The sequence below is a fragment of the Rosa rugosa genome, chromosome 4, assembly GCF_958449725.1.
Source record: "Rosa rugosa chromosome 4, drRosRugo1.1, whole genome shotgun sequence".
NCBI classification, from domain to species: Eukaryota; Viridiplantae; Streptophyta; class Magnoliopsida; order Rosales; family Rosaceae; genus Rosa; species Rosa rugosa.
The window spans coordinates 21,614,585-21,625,681 of record NC_084823.1 but is presented as its reverse complement, the minus strand read 5'-3'; the positions used below and the strand labels follow the sequence as shown (position 1 = coordinate 21,625,681).

Here is an 11,097-nt window from a genome sequence, read left to right as displayed (position 1 = left end):
TGTTATTTGCGGATGACGGTTTCTCTTTCTTCTTCTTCTTCTAAGCAACTCTTGCGGCTTGTTTCATTTTCAAAGAGTTTCTCCACACCTGTGTATCGGCCTGGGGTAAGGTAGTTAATTTTGAGAAGAATAGTGTGTACTTTAGTCAGAATTTATCGTTACATGAGCATGAGGACCTGACTAGTTTGTTGGAGGTTGAATTGGTTCATGTTCATTAAAGTACTTTGGGTTCACCGACACATGTTGGCCGTAAAAAGGTTTATGAGGTTGTGGAATTCAATATTGTCAAAACATGAGGTAAGATTATTAATCTCATCCATGCTTTGAGGTAAGAATATTAATCTCAAGGGTGTTTATTCGGGGGAGAAAATTGAGGGCACAACTTTAAGCAGCTGAAGAAGAAGGAAGAGAGGCAACATGATGAATGTCATTGTTCGAGAGTTAAATGTATGAAGAATTGTAGCTAAAACGACCTTTTATAGCGGAAAGGATAAATAAAATGTCGCGTGAACTGAAAAAGATAATTAATTGCAGAATTAAACTCAATCACTTCAAAATTTTCAAAAATAGTGACGTTGAAGTGGATAAAATTAAGGGAAACACAACCCAACAGTTGTGACCCAAATATATATAGATGCAAAAATTATTATAACGTTTGTGGGAGAGTTTAAATTTTTGGCCTTTGATATTACAAATAACTAAGGATTTAAATTTCGGTTTCGGTTTCGATTTCGATTTTGGTGCTACAAATTTAAGGAAATTTCAGAAAAAGTTTCGATTTCGGTGGAAATTTCAGTTAAAAATGAAGAAATCACATTAAGAGGATTATTTGACAAAAGAAAAAAATAAGCACGATTATCGTATATGCAATTTATTTACATATAGGGGGAACTGATCGCAGCCAAATAGTGAAGACACTAAGGTCTTCATTACCCAAGACACTTACAAGATCAATTGAGACCTTCAATGCTTGCGTTAGCCTTATATCCCGTATCCTTTCGCAGTAGTTTGAGATAATGGTAACTACAAGATCAGTTTCTTTGTTTTGGCTAAACATGGACTGTACATTACTGTTACTAAAAAGAAAGATAAGGAATCGATATGATCTTTCTTGTAAATGCATGGAAGAACACCTGGACTAAACTAAAGAAAGTACTCATGAATACAGCTTATAAATTCTAGCTTCTCACATTAAAAGTAACAAAGAACTAACAAAATAGATAAATAACGCATATGATCTTCATTGTAAATACACCAAAGAACACAGAGTAAACTAAAGGCAGGAAAGTCCGAAAGTGTGTGTTCATGAACACAACATATAACCTCCAGCCTTTCTTCATTCATAAACTCCAAATTATTTTTCAGACCTAAAAACAAAATTCCAAATTAATTGAGCCAAAATTCGATATAGAACATAGTGAAAAGAGAAAGGGAAGCAATTTTTATCACCATTCTTCTCTGGCCTTTTTGCTTATTCCTTTCTGCCAACCTTTATTCCCTAGAGTCAATCTGCATAGGAATAACATCTTTGGATTTTAAAAACAAAGAACATTTCAATCAAAACACCAGATCTATGAGACTTGCCAAAAAGTACGAATACCATATAAATTTCATCTGGAAATCAAATGACCATAGAAAAAAGTTCATTTGCATCTGGCACGCTTAAAACTTGAAACCTATAGTCATGCTTCTGTTTTTGTTTTTGGTTATGAAATAAGATGAAAAACACCAAGTAAAAAAAAACTGTTAAGGCTAGTGATATGGTTTTTCTTTTATCTTCGTGTTCTTTTTTGGTTTGACATCATACGGATCAACATATGCACACCCACACTAAACTTCTTCAAACATAGATTTGGAAGAGCATAATCCCGAATTCTAAAGGCAGTAGCCTATACTTCAACTAACAAATCTGAAATTGATCTGTAAAGATCGTACGTTCTCTATTATTCATTTTAGATGCAGAATTGTAGGACAACATGGCGGCTACTTACGGCTTCACCTACTTGGTTTTGGTTCCCCATTGCAAACACATGGAAAGAATAAATTACCAGATTGAGCAATTTTGAGGGCCTTTATTGATTTCTCTTTCTCCTTCCACAACTCTTAGAACCTGAAACATACACCTAGTAAGCACAGAGAATGTGAGGTAAAAACCAAATATATAGAAAAAAGAACCATAGGGATTTTTTTGCGAGAAATAAATCAGCCCTTTATTGAAATAGAAAAAGAATTACATAATGCAAAGCTCAGCTGCTACTGCAGCTAGGAGAAAAGACGGAGTAGAGAAATAAAAGCAGTCCTGCTGCAAACTACAGGCATGAGCTGATTCAGCCTACTATTATTTTACATTATTCCATTAAATTATTCATAGTAGAAATCAATTAGGACTGGGGAACAGCTTTGAGAGGCTGAGCCATATGTAAAGAGAGGCCAAACTTGTCTTCCATGTTCATAGTCTCAGGTACAACTCCATTTTCAAGCTTCCAATCAAAGCAGTTAATGAGTGAACCCAACATCAAGTGCAACATTCTCATTGCCAATGGCAAACCTGGACAGATTCTCCTCCCACCGCCAAATGGAATAAGCTCAAAGTTTTTTCCCATAACATCAAATTGGTTGTCCAATCCTAAGAACCTATCCGGCATAAAAGAGTTTGGGTTGTCCCAAAGGCCGGGGTCTCGGCCTATGGCCCAAACATTAACTAGAACTTGTGCACCCTTTGGGACAATATAGCCCCCAATTTCTACATCTGTTTCAGCTTTTCGTGGCAGTAGCAACGGAACCGTTGGGTGCAACCGGAAGGTTTCCTTGATTATTGCTTGTAAGTAAGGGAGTCTAGCAATGTCGGTTTCCTCGATTGGTTTTCCTTTTCCAATCATTTGATCCAGCTCTTCTTGAGCTTTAGAAAGGCTCTTTGGGTTGTGTAGTAGCTCCGCCATTGCCCATTCCAATGTGGCTGAAGTGGTATCTGTTCCCGCAGCAAATAGAGCCTACACATTCCACATTAACTAATTGTTTAGAAAGTAACATTGCACTGCATTGCACTTTAAATCTTTATTTAGTTGAATATATCATCATTCGGTGAACAAATAATTAGTAATTAAGCCTAGCATCATTGAAGTGAATATCCAAGAAGAACATAAAGTAGTAGATAGGGAGTAGAAGGTAGAAACTAACCACAAACAAATGTTCAACAACTTCGGAGTTCTTCAAATCCTCTTCATTTTTCTCTTCACTGAGGTTTATAAGAGCATCCAACATATCATTACTTGTTACATAATCACCCCCTTTTCTACATTCCAACCTTTGACTGATCACTGATTCAATCAAGCCTAACATCTTGTTGTAATAATTTGTAAAGCGCCGCCTTATGCCTTGGGGATCAATCTTCCTAATCACAGGAAAATAGTCCCCCAAATTCGGCTTCCCAGCCTCTTCCACGATACCATTAACAATCTTCTTGAACTCTCTAGTCATCTCACTACTACTACTCGAGTCATCAGCCAAATCCACCGAGAAAATAGTTCTCGACAGCAAATTGAGTGTAGTTTTGAAAGCAGCCTTTCCAATATCTATTGCCAAACCCTTTACCATGCAGTCATTGACACTAGCTATGAGCTCTTGCACTTTCACTCGCCGGTTTTCTTGGTTGGCATCAAGTACTTTGGTGTGGAAGAGGTGGGAGCTGCATATTTTTCGAAGATTTCTCCACCTTGTTGATACTGGTATCCAAGGCAAACTGTAGTCTCCTATGTCTCGCAACGCATCTGGGATTGTTCGGTTGCAAAAAAGTTGGTCATTGGTTCGGAGGATTTCTTTGGCCATGGTTGATGAAGAAACTACAATAGTGGTTATCCGGCCTAGTTTCAAAGACATTATGGGGCCATAGTTTTGTGAAAGCTTGGTCAAAGAGAGATGAGGTTTGTCTCCAAGCTCAAACAGATTTCCAATCAATGGAAATGGCTTTGGTCCTGGTGGAAGCCTAACTCTGGTTCTTCTATGGAGGGCTTGGATTAAGAAGCAGGAGATAAAGCAGAGACACAACAGTACTATACTAGACAAGAAATCCATCTCTCACTAAACAAATTAGCTTCAATCCCAACACCCCTTGCTTAACTTATAGGATGAGTTGAGCTAGTTTATGAATTATTGACCATCTTTTCACATGTATTACAGATTTTTTATTTATTTATTTATTATTATTATTATTATTATTTTTTGAAGTACATGTATAACAGATTTGAAGGGTACAGTTGCGACATTATAGATTTTTTTATTATTTTTTTTTATGACCTATTTTTCTCAATCGTGTTCGTAAATCCGTTTTTGGGAGCGAGGTATTGCCCTCTCTAGTTATCAAACTATAGTGAGAGGCTGCAAATCCTCTGCTATCCTTGATCGTCCAGCTATTAAAAAAGGTGCAATTTCGTCTCTTACAGCTTGAATGGGGGTTGGCTCTTATCCTGCCCTACTTCATGTCTGTGTCAGATATATAGTAAATGCTGGATTGCATGATTGAAAAAACAGGTATAGAGAAAACTTAAAAGGAACTATAGATCAGCAAGTGGGCAACTAACAGGTTTTACTTGCTAAGAGAGCCAGCAACTGGTATTTCAAATGGTTAGGCAGGAGCCGCAGGATGCTTTAATTACCATTCTCTACAAATGCGCATACATTTGTTAACAGCTAAATCACACTTGATTTAAAATAGGAAATTCGCCAATAATTGGCCAAGAAAACCTACTACCATTAGTGTCACAAGTCTATACTTGTAAGTAAGAGGCTATATGTATGACTCAAAAACGACTAATGCTTGTTGAATCAATAGAAAATAATAAAAACTACTGTCTAGAAAAGAATTTAGGGATAGGTGAAAATGTTGGTTACACAGATTACAAGCAATGAGGCCTTGATCTAAAATCTGAATCCAAATCCATAAGCCCAAACTCAATATTGGGCCCTGAATACTTCTCTGTGGTGAAGATTGCTTGAGAAGATTGTATTCAATAAGAACTCTTACAGTGGTTGACTAATATTAGTACTGTTGAAGGATATCGACATAATGTGTGCCTCTACAAACTAGGGTTAGAGTTGTAATAGGAATGTGTTATAGGTATTCAATTGTAATCGGATTCTATTACCTTTTTTGGGTACCTTGTAACTCCCTATTTAAAGGGCTCCTATTATCAATAATACACACAATTCTATTCTCCTACAACACGTTATCAGCACGAGTTCTAACCCTAGCCCAAAAGAAAAAAAACCTAAAAACTCTCTCTCACAAAAACCTGCCGCAACCCTCCTTGCCCACAAAAAACCCTAGCTCGGCCTCCCCCCTGCAGTAGCCCACCTCCTGCAGCAGCCTGCAGCCCTCCTGCTGCGCACCCTCCTGCAGCCCCTGCTGCCAGCCCGCCTGCAACTCTTCCCTGCAGCCCCTGCCATCCGCACTGCACACCAGCCCGCAGCCCAGCACTCCGCGCACCAGCCTCACCACATCCTCCTACCGCAGCCCCTGCTGCCCCAGCCATCTGCACTGCCGCACGACCTGCAGCCAACTGCGGCACGATCTGCAGCCAACTGCGCACCCAGCCACCAGCGCCCACACCTGCGCCCCTGCCCAGTCCGCCTGCTTGCTACCTGCAGCCGCGCACCTGCAGATTAGGAGGAGGAAGAACAGAGGAAAGAAAGAAGAAGAAGACGCGAAAAGAAAAAAAAAGGGAGAAGGAGAAGGGCTGGGCCCGAAAAAAAAAAGGAGGAAGAAGGAAAAAAAAAGGAAGGAGAAGGGCTGGGCCCGGAAAGAAAAAAAAGGGAGGAAGAAAAAAAGGAAGGGAGAAGGGCAGCCCAGCAACTGCCAATTTCTGACCAGATTCCAGCAATCCTAATTTAGCTACACGCCTGCATCAACACGCGCGTGTCCTCAAGCCAAGAACAATCACGTAAGTTTTTATAATTAAGGTTGTTGCTTTCTTGTATTTAAATTCCTTTTATTTCCTGCAAATATTGGAATATATGTTGCCAAATGATTTTGATATTTAACAAAGCGGAGTTGTGGGGATTCACGCTTAACGAACTAAGAGTGTTCGTATGAACTAAGAGTGTTCATAATTAAACGAACTAAGAGTGTTCGTGTGAACTAAGAGCGTTCACAATGCTTGGACTAAGAGCGTCCGTAAGCATCAAATTGTGACCATATTAAAACATCATTGTTTGGTCTAATCCAAAAGAGATTCTTGGAAATTGATTTCTTGGTAGCATAGCTCGGAAATCTTATTGTTTTAGTTTTCGTGGAAGTTTAACTCCGAAACTAATATATCTTCTCTTCTTATTTTCAGCATGTCAAATGAACCTAGACTCGACTTTCCCATGCTTGACTCAACAGGCTCGGAGTACCATAGCTGGGTAACCGATGTTGAGAACCATCTCACTTCAAAGGGAATATTGCCCATAATCCAGGCACCTAACCCGGATCTTGTGTTCATCCCAACACCTGCAAAACACGCTCAAGCAGTCATCTTGATGCGACGTCATATGGACAAAGCACTCAGATTGGAGTATATGTCGATCAAGGATGCAAGAGAGCTATGGGTAGCGCTAGAAGAGCGCTTTGACAATGTCCAAGATTCCCTCCTCCCTGACTTGAAGGTTCAATGGAACAATCTGCGCTTTGCTGACTTCAAGTCTGTTGCTGAATATAATTCAGAAGCTCTTCGCATACAATCCATGTTGAGGTTTTGTGGAAAACCTATCACAGAACAAGAGCTAATTGAGAAGACTCTCTCCACCTTCCCCGTTTCAGCCATTGTGATATCAAAGCAATATCGTACTGAAGTCAATGATGGACGGATCACGAGGTTTCATCAGCTTATCAATATCATATCTGTAGCTGAGAAACATGATAACATACTTGTGAGGAATTATAATTCAAGGCCCATTGGAACTAAGAGCGTTCATGAGGCGAATTATAATGCACCCAAAGGAGGGCGCAAGGAGCGGTACCCTAAGAATGGGGGACATGAGGGACGTATGGGCCCATATAACGGCCCTAACCAGGAAGGAAACCGCAAGTTTGGTGTGGATACACGTGGTGGTAATGCCACACATGGGAGAGGGGGTCGTGGTAACCCTAGCCGTAATGGTTGCTCCATGGGTCGTGGTGGTGGCACCAACCCTCCTAGGGAACACCCGCAACGTGCACAACGTGCACCTCAATTAAAGGGAGGCAACCACAATGATGAGTGTCATCGATGTGGATCAATTGAGCATTGGTTCAAGCAATGCAAGGCAAGTGAGGAACTAGCTGAAAGATACAGGGCATATAGGGACCTGAGAGAGCAAGAAGTGTACCTTGTAGAAGAAGAAGAAGATGGTGGAGATGTCAATCTCACCATAGAGGACTTCAAAGCTGAAAATGAAGTGCACAAGGATGCAGCAGACTTTGATTAGATTAGTCCTTTTATTTTTCCAAGAACTTTTGTAATGGCAATTTGCCTTAGTCAATAAATGACAATTGTATTAACTCTTTCTTATGTGGCAGACCCAATAAAATGTGATGTCTAGGAAAGTCATTGAGATTATTGGTACTTAAGAGAGCCTCGCTCCACCAACATCTCTCTCTACTTTCCTGGTCATATTTGATTGGAGTTACCAAACGGATAGAGTGACTACAATGTGTCTTACTTTGATTTTATTTTGGATTAGATTTTGGAAACTTTGATGTAATTATTGGCTATTAATAAAGTGTCGATTCTTTTACTTAATGTCTTGGACATACCTTAATTCGAACTTTATTTGAAAGATATAAGAGCCAATGATTTTCATGTGGAAACACATTGTGAGAATGGACAAGAGTTCCTTTGCATCACCTCTAATGACTGCGGACATAAACGAGTATTAGAGAAACTTATGTGTCGCTCTAGTGGGTTGTATGCAACCACTATTCGAGTTATTGAATCCAACCATGTCATGAGAGACGACTTATGGGATTTTGGCACATATAGGCTTTGACATGATGATCCGTGTATTAAAGACTTTACACGGACATCCATTTTCAGAACGAATAAAAGTAAGAACCAAGAATTGGTTCGAGGAGCTGCACATGCACCACATGGCGCCATGATTGTGCAAAGACTGGCCACACATGGCCGGCGCCGCCTACCCCTGCGGCAAATACATGGCATTGACGCCATAAACTCCTCTCTCTACTTCTCAAGTCTATTGTGACATTATGGCTTAACCAAGACCTTCATTGGTTGATTATAAAGCCCATGTTTCGTTCTGTAAAGCCTGTTATTTAGGATTGAGACCATCCTATGCAAAGGAGATTCAGGAAATAATTCCATTCTTACAAAGAATCTAAGGGAATTCTATGGATTTGATCAACCAACTTGCGGACCGTATAGATGTTTTATGGTGTTGGTTGATACGCAAACACGCTGGTCACGTGTTGTGCCATTATCCACTCGTAATGCTGCTTATACTACACTCCTAGCACATAACATATGGCTACGGGCTCACTACCCAGATCATCCCATTCAGTCAATTTGACTTGATAATGCTAGAGAGTTTACATCGACAATTTTCGATGACTATTGCATATCATTGGGTATTGATATCAAGTATCGTATTCCCATGTACACACCCAATTGGTCTCGCGGAAAAACCACCATTAAACGACTACGATGGTAGCCCAGACATTGGTAATGCGCACCAATATTTCCGCTTGGGTTATGCAATATCGCATGCAGCTATGCTAATTCGTCTACGACTCATAGCAGCCACTCAACTTTTATTTGCGTTACAGCTAGTGACTGGGTTCGAGTCTAATATCTCGTATTTATGCATATTTGAGTGTGCGGTTCATGTGCCAATTGCGCCGCCACAGCGCATCAACATGAGTCATTGCAATGAATGCATATATATATAAGTCCGCTACGTAGAACCCTTGACAGGCGATCTCTATTTCGCTGGATTTGCGAATTGTCACTTTGATGAGACAGTCTTCCCGTCGTTAGGGGGAGATTAGAACGTCAATGTTCAACAGGAACGACAGGAATTGTCGTGGTCTGTCCCCACTATGTCTCATCTTGATCCCCTAAAAGTGACGAGATCACATATACTTGCTGCAAACATGCCTGCAAGGATTGATGTCCCCACAAGAGGACATGGTGTCACCCAGAGAAGATGGGTACAGCACCACCACCATGGATGGTGGTATGGTGACGCCACAAGGTGGCATAATGGCGTCATAGGCCATGGGTTCCGCTAGAGAGCATAGGAGACCCATAGGTTCGATGGATTCTCGCCCTAAGAGGAGAGCGAGTTTGGCATAACTTGATCCATTGATCATTGATACTCAAAATCCGTCTCATGAGAATATTTTGGATTGTGGTTATGTCCAAGAGACATCGTTGGGGGACGCCTCAATGTTAGAACCAATTCCTGAAAATATAGAGATCTCTACGAACTACACTAGTGTACATGAGGACGTGGAATTATTGAGACCAATGACATCGAACCTTACTCCGTTGAAGAATGCCAACGTAGAGAAAATTGGCCTAAATGGAAAGATGTGATCCAGGTTGAATTGGATTCACTAACGAAGAGGAAGGATTTCGGGCCTGAGATGCCAACACCTCCTAACATAAAACCTGTTGACATTAATAGGTCTTCGTTAGATAGCGTGATGAGAAAAAGAGATGATAATCTCGCCTTATGGCGCAAGGCTTCTCACAAAACGCCCTGGAATCGACTACGAGAAGACATATTCTCTCGTAATGGATGTCATTGCACTCCACTACCTTGTCAGTTTGGTAGTTTCCAAATAACTGAACATGCAGCTTACAAATGTGGTCACTACGTATCTTTATGGGGATCTAGATAAGGAATATAATGAAGGTTCTTGTGAACTTCATTTACCCAAGTCAAGTGGCTCTAGACCACGGAGCGCGTTTGCAACGAGGTTGAAACGCTCACTAAAGTGACTACTTGATTGGGAAGGGATATGATGAACTATGCCCACGCGTTTCCATGACAAGTTCCGGATTTGCAATTGTCGCGGTTTATGTTGATAAACATAATTGGAACCCTTGTGAGTTAAGGAAAACCGCTGAACACCTGAAATCCGAGTTTGAGAGGAAGGACCTTGGGAGAACACGGTTTTGTATACCGTGTCAATAGATGCTTAGGCATTTTGATAAAGTCAAAGATGCACTCCCATGGTCGTCCGTAGTCTTGGCCCTAAAAGGGATCCGTTTCGTCCCAGGGATGATGACGAAAAGACGTGTTAATAACAGAAGTGCTTACTTATGTACAATAGGCGCATTATTGTACTGAGCACAATACAAGACCGAACACCTCAATTGTTATGAACTTGTTGGCTAGATATAGCCCCGCGCCAACGCAACGCTATTAGATTGACATAAAGACAATCCTTCGATACTTGAGAGGTACGATTGATATGGGCTTGTTCTATCCCTACAGAGAAAAGAGATAACGGAAGTGTGGGATCGGACCCCACAAGGCAAAATGCCACCTTCCGTGCTCCTCCTCCCCTCCATCAAAATGACAACAGGCACTTCTAAATATTGAAGTGAACCAAATCCGATCTGAGGATAATGTAGCGGACTTATTTACTAAGTCGTTACCAAAATCCACATTCGAGAAACATGTGAAAAGCATCGGATTAAGAAATGTTATCCGAACTCCCATGATTGTAGCAATCAGGGGGAGATATTGACATCAGGGGGAGGCATGATGTCTACATGTTCGATCTCGAAGAGTGAAGGACGTGTTGTGCTCTTTTTGTCCTTCAACCAGGGTTATTTTTGTCCCACTGGGTTTTTGTTACCTGGCAAGGTTTTTAACGAGGCAACAATTAAAGCGTCATCACCAAGTTTGAGCGGCACAAGGGGGAGTGTTGAAGGATATCGACATAATGTGTGCCTCTACAAACTAGGGTTAGAGTTGTAATAGGAATGTGTTATAGGTATTCAATTGTAATCGGATTCTATTACCTTTTTGGGTACCTTGTAACTCCCTATTTAAAGGGCTCCTATTATCAATAATACACACAATTCTATTCTCCTACAACAAGTACTC

General features: G+C 40.7%; 2 protein-coding genes across 2 annotated transcripts; one reads left to right on the top strand and one right to left on the bottom strand.

Annotated features, from left to right (window-relative positions):
• Positions 1 to 1,198: 1,198 nt before the first annotated feature.
• On the bottom strand, positions 1,199 to 4,140 carry LOC133742151 (geraniol 8-hydroxylase-like). The gene is made up of 4 exons (XM_062169835.1): positions 3,178 to 4,140; positions 2,049 to 2,990; positions 1,450 to 1,509; positions 1,199 to 1,367 (listed from the first exon to the last, which is right to left on the bottom strand). The coding sequence occupies exons 1-2, from the start codon at positions 4,069 to 4,071 to the stop codon at positions 2,382 to 2,384; spliced, it is 1,503 nt and encodes a 500-aa protein (XP_062025819.1). The 5' UTR covers positions 4,072 to 4,140; the 3' UTR covers positions 1,199 to 1,367; positions 1,450 to 1,509; positions 2,049 to 2,381.
• Positions 4,141 to 4,913: 773 nt separating this feature from the next.
• Positions 4,914 to 7,752, top strand: LOC133742152 (uncharacterized). Its single transcript, XM_062169836.1, has 2 exons — positions 4,914 to 5,936; positions 6,333 to 7,752. The coding sequence occupies exon 2, from the start codon at positions 6,334 to 6,336 to the stop codon at positions 7,441 to 7,443; it is 1,110 nt and encodes a 369-aa protein (XP_062025820.1). The 5' UTR covers positions 4,914 to 5,936; position 6,333; the 3' UTR covers positions 7,444 to 7,752.
• Positions 7,753 to 11,097: the final 3,345 nt, after the last annotated feature.